The 16,270-nt window shown below is 47.1% G+C and overlaps 2 protein-coding genes across 2 annotated transcripts in view; both read left to right on the top strand.

Annotated features, from left to right (window-relative positions):
- Positions 1 to 1,248: 1,248 nt before the first annotated feature.
- On the top strand, positions 1,249 to 11,773 carry LRIT1 (leucine rich repeat, Ig-like and transmembrane domains 1). The gene is made up of 4 exons (XM_017520842.2): positions 1,249 to 1,516; positions 5,149 to 5,615; positions 8,272 to 8,577; positions 9,703 to 11,773. The coding sequence occupies exons 1-4, from the start codon at positions 1,395 to 1,397 to the stop codon at positions 10,674 to 10,676; spliced, it is 1,869 nt and encodes a 622-aa protein (XP_017376331.1). The 5' UTR covers positions 1,249 to 1,394; the 3' UTR covers positions 10,677 to 11,773.
- A 58-nt stretch (positions 11,774 to 11,831) lies between these two features.
- Positions 11,832 to 16,270, top strand: part of LRIT2 (leucine rich repeat, Ig-like and transmembrane domains 2) — an 11,067-nt gene continuing 6,628 nt past the window's right edge. The window contains exon 1 of the mRNA XM_037735667.1: positions 11,832 to 12,580. The gene's annotated coding sequence lies outside the window, so the exon portion shown is untranslated. The remainder of the gene's footprint in view (positions 12,581 to 16,270) is intronic.

Here is a 16,270-nt window from a genome sequence, read left to right as displayed (position 1 = left end):
AGTTTGAGACTGGCCTGGGCAACATACCAAGAACCGGTCTCTACAAAAAATAATTTTTTAAAAATAGCCAAACGTGGTGGTGCTTGCCTGTAGTTCCAGCTACACGGGAGGCTGAGGCAGGAGGATGGCTTGAGCCCAGAAGTCTGAGCTTTCAGTGAGCTATGATTACACCACTGCACTCCAGTCTGAGTGACAGCAAACCCTGTCGCTACAAAGCAAAGCAAAGCTTTATGGATGGTTTGGGATAGAGGTATAAAGCAAAACAAAGTTTTATGGATGAGAATTTCCAAAGGCCCTTATTGGAGGCTGGAGTTTTGTCTCCAAAATAAAACCTGAAAGTGCCTTCTCTAAGAACTCTTTGAGCTACTCCTTTGGGACCCTTCTTGGAATATGATCCCTTGAGGAGAGGGGTGCCCTTGTCCCTCATTGTGGAGCCATCCCCACCTTTGGCATTCGTAGTAATTCCTGGAAGGGCTCAGCTGAGATAGCAGTGCTCTGAGTCGCATATCCATGGGGTACTCAAGGCAGGCAGCTTTTTGCCTGGCAGCCTGGGACAGTTTGTGGGCTCATGAGAGACACCTCTGATGTCTCTTCAAAATGTCTGAACCTGTCCAGTTCCTATGTAACCAGGGACTTGTAAATATCAGTGAAATTGGGTACTGTACTTACAACTTGTGAGAGAGCTTCCATGCTCACAAGCTGTCAAGGCTTTGGCATTTGAGTTTAATTTTCATAAACACCCTGCATGAAATAACTTTATTTCTCTTTGTCAGATAAGGACACAGAGGATAAGAGATAACGTGACTCATCCAAGGTCACAGCCCATTAATGAAAGAGCTGGGATTTGAACCTAGGAATGAGCTTGGGCTCCTTCTAACGCCTTTCGCACTGTCAGGAAGAGCTGCTTCATTTCAGTGCTTTTTTTGCTATGAGACAATGACACAGGAAAGAGTTTCCAAAGGGCCTTATTAGAAACTGGGGTTCTGTCTCTATCTTCGCTGGCACTCGTGGAGTCTGTGTTGTCTGTGGCCTGGTTGGGATGGGGTGCTTTGCAGATGACAGTCCCATGGCTGCTTGCCTCCGGGAAGCTGCCTACTTGTCTTGCTTTGCTGTGCCCTGGCCTCTCTGGGCCTGTGGCTGTTGCTACAGAAGGGGGTCCCCCACCCCCACCCTCAGGACTGAGTGATTCAGACAGAAATAAGCCGCTGAGTGCTGTGGCTGGGACTCCCCTCCCTAATCCCCAGCCTGTCTGTGTTTATCCGATGGCCTCAGGAGGGAGTGTAAGGGGCTGGCGAGCAAGTGGGCAGCTGCTGGGCTTCCTGGGCTTGCTGGGCTGGTGGGACTGAGCGGTCCAGGGACAGGCCCCTGCCTGGGCCAGAAAGGAGCCAGGAGCCATGAGGGCGGCAGTGGGCATGCTCTGGCTCTTGGCCCTTGGGTGGCCTCCCCAGGCCCGGGGCTCCTGCCCCTCTCACTGCAGCTGCAGCCTCCACATCCTGGGTGATGGCAGCAAGGCCAGGTATGGTACCGGGTGCGTGGGATGGACAGCCCAGCCTCCATTGCTCTGCCAGCTAGGCTGGGTTGGGAGGAGATGGAGCCGGAGCCCTGAGACCAAGACTGGGTGAGATCTTCATCTCCCCCGGCCCTTGAGGCCCAGGGATTCTATAGGGTGGTCTGGGCTGCATTATTTTCCAGCAAGCAAGGGAATGACTCTGTCTAAGAGGTACCAGGTACCTTTGCATATAGACCCGAGGGTGAGGCACGAGTGTGCCTGTTTTAGAAAGTCCTTCCTGAATCCTCCTCCAGGCTCCTGATGGAGAAGAGCCCTCCTTAATGGCTCTGGAAGTCTCCTCCCTTACTGCTTTCTTTTCTTCTCCTTGCTTTTTTCTATTCCCTCTTCTTTTCTATATTTCCCCAGCTCCTTCTTTCCCAGGCCTCTTGCACTGTCTTGCCTGACCTCTCTACAACACCCAGTCATATCCCAGGGATTTCCTACAACCCCACCCATGATGGGACGACTTGCCTCTCATTCTTCCTCCTTTGGATCTTGGATCTTCTCTGATCCCAGAGAAGAAGAGATCCCAGAAGCCTCAGCCTCAATCCCTTCTATGGGTACTCCAAAAAGCCAGGAGGACTCATCCCATGAGAAGCATGCTCCCTTCCATCCTCAGCCTTTTCCTTGATTTTCCCCACCCTCTGTCTGATCCCTCAGAGCACTTCCAACCTCTCCTTCTCTCCTCCCATGGGACATTGTGGCTTGTGGACCCTTGCTCTCCCACTACTGCTTATTTTCTTCTTTTCTTTAGCAATCTTTACCCCATCTTTCCTCCAACTTCTTCAGCTTACCCATTAGCAACCACTGCATGGTTTCTGAGCCACTTATGGCTTCTGACCCTGGAAGCAATGTTATTGGAGCTGCCCTTTTAATAATCTCAGGAATGAATGTCAAGTGGATTGGGGGATGAGAGAAGGCAGAGAAATGAAGAAGAACCACCAAAAAAAGACACCCTGCATGACTTGAGAAACAGAATGAGCTCCACTGTAGCCCAAGTGTCCAATGCATCAACTCATGTGGAGGGTAGGGATCCTCTCCCCAAGAGAAGCCAGGCTGAGCCCTGAACAGGCTGGAAATATCCCATGGCCAAGGACAGTGTCACTGGGGTGACAAAAACCCTCCCCACCACCCATAGACAGCATAGAGCTGAAATCCACACAGCATCGTTGACGAAACCAGTCCTGGAACCCAGGCATTCCAGTTCCGTTTTCAGAAACTTTATCTGGTGATGCCACTATGCGCAGGGACCAGGGATGAATTACAGGCAGCAGAGCTAGCCTCAAGACGGAAAATGAGTTTCGAGGACTGCTAATGTAAGTCAGTGGGCATTCCCTCTTCTGAAGCCAGAGGTCTTGGTTCTACCTCCCTGACCATTCCATGGCTAACATGCACCAGCCCCTCTGCATGAAGGGTCCTAAGAGGCCATAAAGGCTGTAGCAGGCCCTGAGGTCCCCTGTGGCTCTGGGCACAGACTATGCAGTTAAACCGAAGCTCCTTCTGCATCTCAGAAGGCTTCCTCAGGTCCCTCTCTAACCTGGGCCTCTCAGAGAACTTAGCCTTTATGTCTGAGCTGCTGTATCATGAAGTGTGTACCTGTGGGCACTAGGGTTGCCTGGGAGGACCTGGGCTGTGCACCTGAAAGGATTTGTGCCCATGCTGTTTGTCCCAGTTTGCCCCTGGTTTTACCCCACCAGGAGTTGTGCTGTAGGTTTGAGCTATGATGTAGGCTTTGGCTTCTTATGGTTTCCTTTAATTCCCCTTTCGACCATTTTCTCCCCACTCCAAGATAAGTTTTTTTCCAATCACCTGTCTTTCTCTCACCTACATTCAGACCTTCCTCCTTGCAATACCCAAACATGTATTTTTTTTTTTTTTTTTTTTTAGACACAGTCTTGCTCTGTCACCCAGGCTGGAGTGCAGTGGCACGATCATAGCTCAATGCAGCTTCCAACTCCTGGGCTCAAGCTACCCTCCCAACTTATTCTTCTGAGTAGCTGGGACTATAGGCATGAACCATCACACTTGGCCAAACCTATTTTATTATCTGGAAGTATTATTGCTGAAAATGCTTTCTTCCCGAGCTAGATTATACACTGTATGAGGACAGGGGCTATGAGGTTGATTCTGTTCTGAATTGTCCATCACTTAATAGGAGTTCCATGTATATTTGCTCAAAAGGAGGAAAAATATCTGTACTGTTTGTGGGCACTGTTTACAAGAAAAAAACAGCCCAGTCCAGCTGCCTTTAAGTGGAGTATATGAGTTACGCCAAGGGATGCCGGTGATGTGTGTGCACTTCCAGGAATGACTGATATGACCAGTATGTTACGCTATGACAAGAGGTTATGCTATTACAAACTCCCCTAGATGGGTCTGTTCCGTGGTTGGGGGGCTTAGGATTTTATTTTCAGTTTATGTAGTATAAAACATAGCGCTGAAATGTAGGCTCCTTGAGGGCAAAGGCTGCCTCCCGTTTTCTCTCTATCCTCTGCTTTAGTCTCAAGCTTAATAGAATAAGGTTTAAGAAGTTGTGGTTTGGGTAGAAGAGCTAATAAGAGTGACCCGATCTGTCCGTGCTGAGATGCAAACACTTATGACAGTGATCCATACCTTGGGTTCATGCAGGGTGGCAGGCAGCGTGCTGGTCTTGTACATGCATTATCTCATTTAAACCCCGTAACCACATTGTGGAGTCAATTTGATGGCAAAACTGAGGAAAATAGAGGTTACGGAATGTACTCAAGGACTTACAGCCAGCAAGCAAAGAGCCCAGGTGTGAATCCAGCTGTGGGGCTGCCAAGTCCTGGCTCGTAAACACCTTGATCATTACCTGACTCCCCAGAATTGGGAGAGATTTGAGGCACTTTCATTTTTGATATCCTTGGTATATTTTTTGTGGAATGATAAACCAAAACAGTTACAAAAATTTAGATATAATTTAACAAACAAACAGATTTTTTTTTTTTTTTGAGACGGAGTGTTGCTCTGTTGCCCAGGCTGGAGTGCAGTGGGGTGATCTCGGCTCATGGCAGCCTCCACCTCCCGGGTTCAAGCGATTCTCCTGCCTGGGATTACAGGCACGTGCCACCACGCCCAGCTAATTTTTGCGTTTTTAGTAGTGAGGAGGTTTCGACATGTTGGCCAGGTTGGTTTCGAACACCTGGCCTCAAGTGATCTATCCGCCTAGCCTCCCAAAGTGCTGGGATGACAGACCTGAGCCACCACGCCCGGCTACACTTTTAACATGTATTTGCAAAGCAACAGTGCACAGCATCATGACGGGGTTTATTAATACTGTTCATTCTTAGTGCACTGCGGGTGCGGCGGGCTGTTATGGGTCATGAGTGTAAGGGTGAGGTCCTGCAGGACAGTGAAGACCAGATGACCTTTCTGGGACCCTTGTGAGAGGCTCTGAGAGCAAAGGGAAAAGTGGGGCTGCTTGCTCTGGGCCCCTCTCCAGGTCCCCGCTGGCTTGGACTCTGGTGTGGGCGTCTTGTGATCCGAGCAGAACCAAAGGCCTCGTGGAGGGAGGTAGCGGTGGGAGATTCCAGACCCAGCAGGATCCTTGCTCAACTATCCCCCGTTTCTGCGACCAGGACGGTGGTGTGCAACGACCCCGACATGACCCTGCCCCCCGCGTCCATCCCCCCGGACACCTCCAGACTGCGCCTGGAGCGGACGGCCATACGCAGGGTGCCTGGCGAGGCCTTCAGGCCCCTGGGCCGCCTGGAGCAGCTGTGGCTGCCTTACAACGCCCTCAGCGAGCTCAACGCCCTCATGCTGCGGGGCCTGCGACACCTGCGGGAGCTGCGGCTGCCCGGGAACCGCCTGGCCGCCTTCCCCTGGGCCGCGCTCAGGGACGCTCCCCAGCTGCGGCTGCTGGACCTGCAGGCCAATCGCCTCTCGGCTGTGCCCCCTGAGGCCGCGCGCTTCCTGGAGAACCTCACCTTCCTGGACCTCTCCAGCAACCAGCTGCTGAGACTCCCGCAGGAGCTGATCGCCTCCTGGGCTCACCTGAAGACCGGTCTCTTCCCTCCCGGCCACCACCCCAGGCTGGTCCTAGGTAAGAAGCTGCATCCTTCACCTGGGGTCTTAGGCAAGTTACGCTTCTCTGAGTTTCAATTCTTTATTTGGAAAATTGAAATGGTACCTGCCATCCGGGTTTAAGCAAAAGCAATGAGATCCGGCCGGGCGCGGTGGCTCACCCCTGTAATCCAAGCACTTTGGAGACCAAGGCGGGCGGATCACCTGAGGTCGGGTGTTCAAGAGCAGCCTGGCCAACATGGTGAAACCCCGTCTTTAAAAAAGAGGGGCGGGTTTATGAGCTCAAGCGCCAAGCCAGACTGTGGCAGTTCAAATCCCTGTCATAAGAGACGTCTTTCCAGGTCACACAACCAGGAGAAGGCCCCTGAGACTCAATTTCCCAACTCAGAGCTGAATGGGTTAGTACACTGCACTAGCCGGACCTGCTATTTCTTCGGTTCCTTCCTGTTCCTAACAAACCAACGGCTTACCATGGGAACTAGATCTCCTTTCCTGCCCAAGGCACCTGCCTAGCCCTCAGAATGACAGAAGGAGCATAGTTCATTCTGGAAAATTGATCTGAATTCTACAACTCATACATGAATAAATACAAATGTTTAATATATCGCAGAAGAGGGTAAAGACCCTTTTGTCCTCTCTCCCTATTCCAACCCCCTCTCAAAAGTAGTTACTATTATTATATTTATATTCAAGCTCCTTATCTGTTCAGATACATTTCATATGCGTATGTATATAAGTGTATACACATACCTACATGTACGCAGAAAGGTTATTTGTGTGTTTTACATAAAATTTTGTCATATTATACATACTAACCAACACTAACTTTTTGACCCAACATTGTATCTTGTAGATATTTCTAGATTTTTACAAATGGGTCAAGTTCATTTTAAAAACTACTGCACAATATTCTATAGTATGCTATGTCTGCGCTATGTGATAAACATAATTATACTATAGTTTATTTAGTCATTCCCCCTTTAATGGACTTTTTAAATTGTTTCTATTATTTTGTTAACACCTATGATGCAACAGAGAACATTTTTGGTACATTCTTGTACACATAAATGTTTCTCTAGGATAGGAACAGACAGGTGGAATTATTAGGTCATGGAGTGTGCATATTAGACATTTAAAAATCAATCTGACCCAGGTACAGTGGCTCACGTCTGTAATCCCAGCACTTTGGTAGGCCGAGGCAGGTGGATCACTTGAGGTCAAGAGTTCGAGATCAGCCTGGCCAATATGGTGAAACCCTGTCTCTACTAAAAATACAAAAATTACCCAGATGTGGTGGTGGGCACCTGTAATCCCAGTTTCTTGGGAGGCTGAGGCAGGAGAATCGCTTCTAGGAGAACCTAGAAGGTGGAGGTTGCAGTGAGCTGAGATCGTTCACTGCACTCCAGCCTGGGCAATGAGTGAGACTTCGTATTTTTGAATGCCTTCCAATTCTAGGTGCTGGGAATACAACAGAGAACAAAAGAGATGACAATCTATTCACTCATGGAGCTAACAACTAAAATGGCCAAAATGTTTAACTTTTGCCAGTCTGGCAAGTAAAAGTCTCATTGTTGTTTAACTTTGCATTTTACATTCAGTCTTTCTGGCCTTATTGTGATAAAGCAAAAGCCAGGTAGCTCACCACTGGAGCCAGGCATTGATGAATCTTGAGTTGCAGATGTATCACTAAGTGCATTTAACCAGCCATGTAAGGGAGCGGCCACTGGTGAGATGGGGTGAGGGGCAGGTAGGAAAAGGAACTGGCACCCTTGGGTTCTGCTCAAAGAGACCTGAGAGACATGAATATACAGTCACATCTGAATGCACCCACCCTAACCCTTTGACACCCCCCTTTCCAAATGTATTAAATATATCTATAAGAATGTGTAAGTTGTCACTGATTATTAGATATACTATCAAATAAGTCTTTGGGGACTAATGGGACATCATATCAAATGCGTTTATCTTGCATTTCAGTAATGCAACCCTATAAGAAGGAATTGTTCCTTAGAACTGAGGACACACGGTACCCCTCATTTATATGCACATGGTACCCCGCTATCTCTGTAATGTTCTTTGACACTGCTTTCAGCTCTGTAAGAATGTTCAGTTTTAGAGTAAAGACAGTAGGGGATAGATCCTAGGATTTGATTTTCTGGCCCTTTCACCCTGCTGTTTATGCCCATGTGAGTCTATGTCAAAGGGACCGTGGATCAGAGCAGACACCTTCATTGCTGGGATGATGCTGAAAATACCATTAATACTGGGAGAACTGGCATCAAGGATCAGGGGTCAGTGATACATGTCTATAAATGAGATTTTGTCATATTGCAATTATTGTGGAAATACTGCCTGGCCAGCGGCCTGAAAGAATCAGTCCAAGAATGGCAAGGGTAATTGCCAGTTTTGTCAGTATGCTATATAGCTACCCAGTACTTAATATGATTTATTTTTGTTTATGTTTAAAGCAACCCTGAAAAGAAAGTAATGCTATCATTTAACACAAAGAATCAAATTTTAGGTCATACAATTAATAAGGCAAGGAGCTGGGCCCAGAGGCCAGTTCTACTGACTCTGAATGAGGACCTGCCTGTCCTCCCAAAGGAGAAGGGGTGCTGGGCCTGAGGACCTTGAAAATCTATCTGTATATCTTGTCTTCTATTTTACTCCTGCAGGGCTACAGGACAACCCCTGGGTATGTGACTGCCAACTCTATGACCTGGTCCATCTTTTGGATGGCTGGGCCCCAAACTTAGCCTTCATTGAGACCGAATTGAGATGTGCCAGCCCACGCAGCCTGGCCAGAGTGGCCTTCAGACAGCTTGAAGTGAGAAAGTGCCAGGGCCCAGAGCTCCATCCAGGAGTGGCCAGCATCAGGTCCCCTTTGGGGGGCACAGCATTGCTACGCTGTGGAGCTACTGGAGTCCCTGGGCCTGAGATGAGCTGGAGCAGGGCCAATGGCAGGCCCCTTAATGGTACAGGTATGTGAGCTAAAGGGAGGATACACTGAGACCCCAGACTGGGGAGGACAAAGCAGTGCCCCAAATGGGGAGTTGGCAGGGTCAGAGGGAATTTGTCTAAGCAAGGCTGGGCTTCTATCTGCCTTGAGTTGAGTTTGACAGCGGCTTCCCAGAGGCAAGTCATGGTGACAATAGATTCAACAATGACAACGTCTCTTGACCTGTCCTATCATATCCCACCAGCCACTCTGTAGAGACTCGGGGCCCACCCTGAGAGAACAAAAAGCTGACTTTTTGATGAAAGTCTCTCTTTTAGTGTATTAATATTTATAAGTTTCCCTGTTGTAAATATTAAACCAGAATTACCTGGAGTAATTAATGAGGTGAGCTACCATCTGCTGAGCTCTTCATGTGGGTCTAGTACAATGCTAAGTGTGTTATGCACATAATAACATTGAACATCAAGGAGCATTTCCTTCTTATTTTGCATATAAGAAAACTGAGGCTCTGAGAGGCTAAATGCTGCATCACACAGTTTGTACAAGGAGGAGCTGGGGTTCCAGTAAAATCTGTCTGGTTACCTTTGTAAAATTCCAGTGCCCTTAAGAACAGGGTGGGTTGACTGGGCATGGTGGCTCATGCCTATAATCCCAGCACTTGGGAGGCTGAGGCAGGAGGATTGCTGGAGTCTAGGAGTTATCAGCCTGGGCACCATAGTGAGATCTTGTGTCAAAAAAAAAAAAAAAAATGCTGTACATGGTGGCACACTGAGGTGGGAAGATCACTTGAGCCTGGGAGTTACAGGCTGGAGTGAGCCATGATCACACCACTGCACTCCAGCCGGGAGTGACGGAGCAAGACACTATCTGAATAAAGCAAACAAAAGACCCATAGTGCGAACTTGTCAGATTTAGAAGGTGTCATTCTTAGGCTCTGCCGCAACCTGGGGCTCCAAAGGCTCCCCACATTTGAGCCCAAGGTAATATTGATCCCTTGGCTCGTCTAAGAAAAGTTGAATGACTGCCAGTGTTTTCTCAGGACGACACCTGAGTGTATACCACATAGGAGCTGTGAACTTGGCCCTGAATGGCAGCTTGGGGCAAATGGGTCCATTCATTCTCTCACTTATGCCTGTTTTCCTCCTAGTGCACCAGGAAGTATCCAGTGATGGCACGAGCTGGACTCTGCTGGGCCTACCTGCAGTGTCCCACCTTGACTCCGGAGACTACATCTGCCAAGCCAAGAACTTTCTGGGAGCCTCTGAGACTGTTATCTCCCTGATTGTCACTGAGCCGCAGACTTCCACAGAACACAGTGGGAGCCCAGGGGCACTATGGGCAAGGACAGGTGGAGGGGGGGAAGCTGCTGCTTACAACAACAAGCTGGTGGCCAGGCATGTCCCCCAGATTCCCAAACCCGCTGTCCTGGCCACTGGACCCTCTGTGCCCAGCACGAAGGAAGAACTGACCCTCCAGCACTTCCAGATGGATGTCCTGGGAGAGCTCTCTGATGGGCAGGCAGGACACTCAGAGGCACAAATGGTGAGATCTGTGAAGGTAGTGGGGGACACTTACCACAGTGTGTCCTTGGTGTGGAAGGCGCCCCATGCTAAGAACACAACTGCCTTCAATGTCCTCTATGCAGTCTTTGGGCAGCACAGCATGAGGCGGGTGATTGTGCAGCCTGGGAAGACCAGAGTGACCATCACTGGGCTGTTGCCCAAGACCAAGTACGTGGCGTGTGTCTGCGTGCAGGGCCTGGTACCCCGGAAGGAGCAGTGTGTTATCTTCTCCACGAATGAAGTGGTGGATGCGGAGAACACCCAGCAGCTCATCAATGTGGTGGTGATTAGTGTGGCCGCCGTCATTGCCCTGCCTCTCACACTGCTTGTCTGCTGCGGTGCTCTTCATAGGCGCTGCCGCAAGTGCCGCACCAGGGACTCCACTGAGGCCACAGTTACCTACGTCAACCTGGAGAGACTGGGCCATAGCGAGGATGGCTCAGAGGAGCTGTCCCGGCACAGCCTCAGCGAGGCTGACAGGCTTCTCTCAGCTCGTTCCAGTGTGGACTTTCAGGCCTTTGGAGTCAGAGCCGGCAGGATCAATGAGTATTTCTGCTGAGGGATGTGCCTCCACCACTCACACACCTTCTCCGTCTGCTCTCCTTCTTTAACTCTGACACTTGAGTACATGATCACCCACTCTTACCTGCTTGGGTACCTGCTTACTCAGACACCTGGGCACAGCAGCAACAGCAGAAGCTATTGCAACAACCGCTAACACTTGTTAAGCACTTACCACATACCAGAAAGTGTTCTAAGTGCTAAATTCTTATAACAACCATTTGCAGCAGGCACCACTATTCTCTCCATTTCCCTTGGGTGAGAGGTTAGGAAACTTGCCTGTATCAGTCAGTTTTTGCTGCATAACAAATGAAAGCAAAATCTCAGTGATATACAGCAGTGAACACTTATTTTCACACTCACAGGTCTGTGGGTTGATTAGGGTGGCTCTGCTCTGTGTGTTTCATTTGGAGCCTGGGCTGGAGAGCAGCAGTGGGTACCTGGGGCAGGTTTCTCTCATGGTGAGGTTGAATGACAATAGAGGAATGATTTTTCATGCAATGCCTGTTAAGTTCTTAGTTCAGAATTGGCATACTGCCACTTCTGTCCATATTTTATCTGCCAAAGCAAGTCTCATGGCCAAACCCAACTTTAACGGGGCAAGTATGGACACTTCTTCCATGGAGGTGATGGTGGAGGAGGAAATATGTGCTGAACAGTGATCCAATCTACATTCCCCAGGATTACCCAGCTAGGCAAATTTAGGTGGCTCTGAGATTGGGACCACACAGTTGGGATCCACAGTTAAAAGTCCTCACCACCCTCGTATACTGTACCTTGATTACATTTTATGCTAATTCACAGGCACTCACACACTCTATGCATTAGCCATTCTGGTAGCTACCCATCCACACTAACACACACACACCACACTCATAACCCACTGTGCCCTCACTGAATTCTAATATTTATTCTCTGGGTGCTATTTTGCCTAGAGACAATCATTTGGCTTTTCGATAAATGCTAGAGTTTGAGATGATGCTCAAGAGAACACTGCTCATTTGATTTCAGAATATCAGACTGGAGGGATCCAACAGACCTCATTATACCCTGTGCTGTCTGGCACCTTCACCTCTGCCCCCATAAAGCAGACTTTGTGATAAATAAACCAACTTTAATAGATATTATTTTGTATTTATATAGCGCTTTAAGGGTGTCTCAGAGCCTTCCTGGTTGCTCGTCAAGTTATTTCAAAGGAAAATCCCTGCTCACTTTTTCTTAGAGCTGGGAAACCACTGAGATGTTGTCTCTGTGCACTGGAGAAAGCAAATGTTCTCAGCAGAAGGTTCAAGTGGTTCCTTGTTTACAGAGCTGATCTCTGTCGTGAAGAGCATCCGGGGTACCTGTGCCAAGTCCTTTGGGTAATAACTGAAGAAATTTTGGGACAGTAAGCTGTCAAAAAAATTATTTTGCTAGTATTATGCAAAAGACTCCAAGCATTTGCAAGTATTATGTCATGTGATTTACTAGATAAAAGCCAGTGTGCCGCAGTGCTTTCTAAAGTTACTTTACTCCCCCTCACATTTACAGAAGACCTTACCACATATTTCACCCAGTTTTCTCGCATTTGATACTCATGGAAACCCACTATGGAGGCTGGGCTGTTTGATTTTACAGATGAGGACCCAAGAGTAGACTGATTTATACAAGGAAGTGATGAATTCTTTTTTGGAATCCAGTTCTTTGACAGCTTTCTCATCAGGCTGAGGGTCTTTATTCAGTATCAATCCCTGCAATGTGGTCCACAGCAGGTTCACTGTAGAAATTGACTTCTTAAAATCACTGAAACCTGGGATCAGAACCACGAGAGCACCCATGAACATAAGCATGGAATTTCCTTGGATATCTTCTGCCACCACCTGGAGGGCGCACCTGACTATAACTTGTAGACTACAGACATTGGTAAGACAGGCTGTTTTGTTGAAAGATGACAAAGACACCATGTACATTGGGAGCCAGCAAACTTTTCTCCTGAAAATAAAAGAAGGCAAATAGTAAATATTTTAGGCTCCGTTGCTACTACTCAACTCTGCTAATGAGATGCAAAAGGAGTCACAGACAATATGTAAGTTAGTGGGTATGGATGTCTTCCAATAAGACACTTTTTACAAAAACAGGTGACAGACTCGATTTGGCCCTCAGGCTGTAGTTTGTTTACCCCTTATGAAGATTTATAAAGGCATTTCTGGTGACTTTTTGGAGACCCAAGACTCAATTCTTACTGTCTGATAAATAAAGAGTGATAGATACACCCCAAATTAGGACGAATGTAAACATAGATGAAAGCAGTCATCTGTTGAAGTGATCAAGATGTTGCCTTTAAATAATTGTATGAACCAATCATGATGGGACAATTATTGACCTAAAGGCAACTAACAGTTAGCCAGTTTTATTGGCTAAATGTCTGGAGAAAAATCAGAAACTTAAAAGCAAGAAATTTGTAGTATTTATCTTATCTTAACAGAGAGAGAGAGAGAGAGAGAGAGAGAGAGAATTCAATCTTGCCAATGATCCAATGATTCATTAGGATCTATTTTCATGGTCTAGGTGGAAAGGGCTCTCATATGGTTTGACAGTGTCCTCACCCAAATCTCACCTTGCCTTGTAATAATTCCCATGAATCAAGGGCAGGGCCAGGTGGAGATCATTGAATCATGGGGACAGTTTCCCCTATACTGTTCTCTTGGTAATGAATAAGTCTCACGAGATCTGATGGTTTTATAAATTTGAGTACCCCTGCACAAGTCCTTTTGCCTGCTGCCATGTAAGACATGCCTCTGCTCTTCCTTGCCTTCTGCCATAATTATGAGGTCTTCCCAGCCATGTGGAACTGTGAGTCCACTAAACCTCTTTTTCTCTATAAATTAGTTAGTCTTGGGTATGTCTTTATCATCAGTGTGAAAACAGACTAATACAGCCTCCAAGATAATAAGCCTCCCAACACTCATCTGTCAACCTACCTTTGTGTATCCTGTCTTCCCTGGTTTGCTCTTGTAGGGAGGAATCATCCTGGATTACGCTCATGAATATTCAAGTCACTGGGAGAAACAAATTCCTATTGTAAAAAATAAAATGATGCCTGGCTTACATTAGTCTTTCAGTATGTGAGTCTGATTAGTTTGAGTTAGTCCCTGAAAATTGAATGCCCTCTGAGTGTCCTGGCAAAAGAATGTCTGGCCTTCCAATGCTGAAGACCAATTTGGGCCATTGTGAGCCTGCAGCATGGCTGGCCCTGGAAGCCTGGTTTGGAGGTTGGTTGGAATTATAGTACCTTCATGATGTCTTTTTATAACGGCAACATGGTTATATTGCTCATGATTAAGCAGAGAATATGTCCAAGGTCACGTGCCCACTGAAGTTGCTGGGTACCAAAAGGCAAATACAGAAATTGTACTCTGGAAAGTGGATGTGGGCTATCAAACCTAGACTATCAATCAAGGGATTCAGTGAGCAGTTTGTCTAGAGGACAAGAGCTGGAAATTTTTGACTTAATTATCATATAATCTAGCAAAAAAAAAAAAAAACTACCTAAGCATATTTATTTACAAGGGCATTGTAGTTAGGAGAGGTTAGACTTGTGCTAAGGCCATCATTCCCAAATTTCCATGGTTTAACAGAGAAAAATGTATTCCTGTTTCACAAGCTGTACTTAATTCTGGGAAATGTAGATGGAAGGAGGGTTCTGCTTCACGTATTTACTCAAGGACACAGCTGGGAAGGCTCCCCCAGTTGGAATGTCAGTGGTTGCCATGACAAGGAAAAAGAGAAATGGGAAGATCATGTTAGGGCTTTTCAAACCTCATTTCTTGTAACATTTTATCAGCCAGATCAAGAGTCTCATGGTCCCCCTATGTCAGGGAGTCTTGGAAAGGTCATCTTTTGTGTACCTGCCACAGGCATATCTGAGAATGTGGGTAGCTGAGGCAGCATCTCAGACATGCTAGCAGCAGAGGGTGGGGGTGGGAAAGAGTCCTAGCTTTAGAGAAAGGGGATATAGAGTGTCTGCCCCCTGATAGAATGTCCAGCTCTCTGTCTGAGGTATCCCAGCATTTTACTAATATTGGGAAGGTGAGTGGCGTTTTCCAGTTGAATAGATAGAACACTCTTTTATTAAGATTCTATTCAGATGGCAGGGCGCGGTGGCTCACGCCTGTAATCTCAGCACTTTGGGAGGTCAAGGCGGGTGGATTACGAGGTCAGGAGTTCGAAACCAGCCTGACCAACATGGTGAAACCTCGTCTCTACTAAAAATACAAAAATTAGCTGGGCATGGTGGCACACACCTGTAATCCCAGCTACTCAGGAGGCTGAGGCAGGAGAATTGCCTGAACCTGGGAGGCGGAGGTTGCAGTCAGCCAAGATTGTGCCACTGCACTCCAGCCTGGGCAACAGAGTGAGACTTCATCTCAAAAAAAAAAAGATTCTATTCAGACAAGCCAGGGAGATGCCTCCCCACAACCATATACATCTAACCATTTCACAGGCACAGAGTAATTCCTCCCTCATGACTCTGTTTCTATAGAGAACTTTAAGAGCCTAGTTCTGAAAAGCATCCTGCAGGGGGTTGTAATATTCCGAGACCCTCTTGCCATTGCTGTTATGGTCTCTTGAGTTTAGGGACTACACTTAACCACAGGTTGTTTAACATAAATAATATCATCCAAGCTAAATTTAATTGTCCTCGTCTCCTGCCTCAGTTTCCAAGAGAGCTACTTCCTGTGCTCATATGCCAAATAAGGAAACCAAAGAGTGAGGGGGTCAGAAGAGGAGTGGGGGGCAGTAGAGAAGCGGCTTAGATGATTTTAAAGATAGCATGCCAGTGGGTGGGCTTCACGAGCTTTCTGAAAACTTCTGGAAAGTTGGATGGAACTGAATTCATTTGAAAAAACTGGCATGAGATGGACAGAGAGGAAACTGGGAATGGAGGACTCTTAAGATCTTTATCCTTTGGGGTAAGAGGAGAGAAAAGAATCCACTAGTGGCTTGTGATAGCCATGAATTAAATCACATATTTTTATGAAATAAGCCTGACAAAGTCTTAGCAAACCTGGTAGGGGACTCTGGAGTGATAATTGCTCATCAGAGTTGTGTCCTGTCAAGGCAAACTGGCCAGGCTTTCACCGCCCTCAGTCACTGGATGTGGGTTGTGGCTGCCTGGGGAAGGACATGACCTCATGCAAGCATTCCTTGCAGCTGAGCCTTCACTCATCCCTTGAAGGGGGATCTAGACAGCACATCACCATATGTACCACAAACTTTGTGCCGATAGCTCTCTCTTTGTTTTGGATTTTTACCTTGAGATAAACTCGAGAGATCCAGCCACGTTTTAGAGTTAGACTGTTTGGAAACTCCTGCAAATATATCTGGCTTGGATGGAAAGCCTGGAGTGTAATCAGCTTAGCTGGTGACCCATTTCCCCCCTCACTGGTTAGCTAAGCGGATTTTCCCTGCTGAGGCCTTTTGTAGGGTACAACGTATATCATGAGTCTTACAGGAACTCACGGAATTTCAATATTCAACTGAAAGTGCCCCAGTTAGTAGGGATGTGGACTTTTTTTTTTTTTTTTTTTTTTTTTTTTTTTTTTTTTTTTT

This window comes from Cebus imitator, unplaced genomic scaffold, assembly GCF_001604975.1.
Source record: "Cebus imitator isolate Cc_AM_T3 unplaced genomic scaffold, Cebus_imitator-1.0 Scaffold886, whole genome shotgun sequence".
Lineage (NCBI taxonomy): Eukaryota > Metazoa > Chordata > Mammalia > Primates > Cebidae > Cebus > Cebus imitator.
The sequence above is the reverse complement of the archived record's forward strand: the minus strand, read 5'-3'. Positions and strand labels throughout refer to the sequence as shown.

Excerpts from the sequence above, each read along its gene's own strand:
- LRIT1 (XM_017520842.2), top strand. The coding sequence starts at position 1,395 with ATGAGGGCGGCAGTGGGCATGCTCTGGCTCTTGGCCCTTGGGTGGCCT. Across the intron at positions 5,616-8,271 it reads CCACCCCAGGCTGGTCCTAG|GGCTACAGGACAACCCCTGG; the intron begins GTAAGAAGCTGC and ends TTACTCCTGCAG. Across the intron at positions 8,578-9,702 it reads CAGGCCCCTTAATGGTACAG|TGCACCAGGAAGTATCCAGT; the intron begins GTATGTGAGCTA and ends TTTTCCTCCTAG.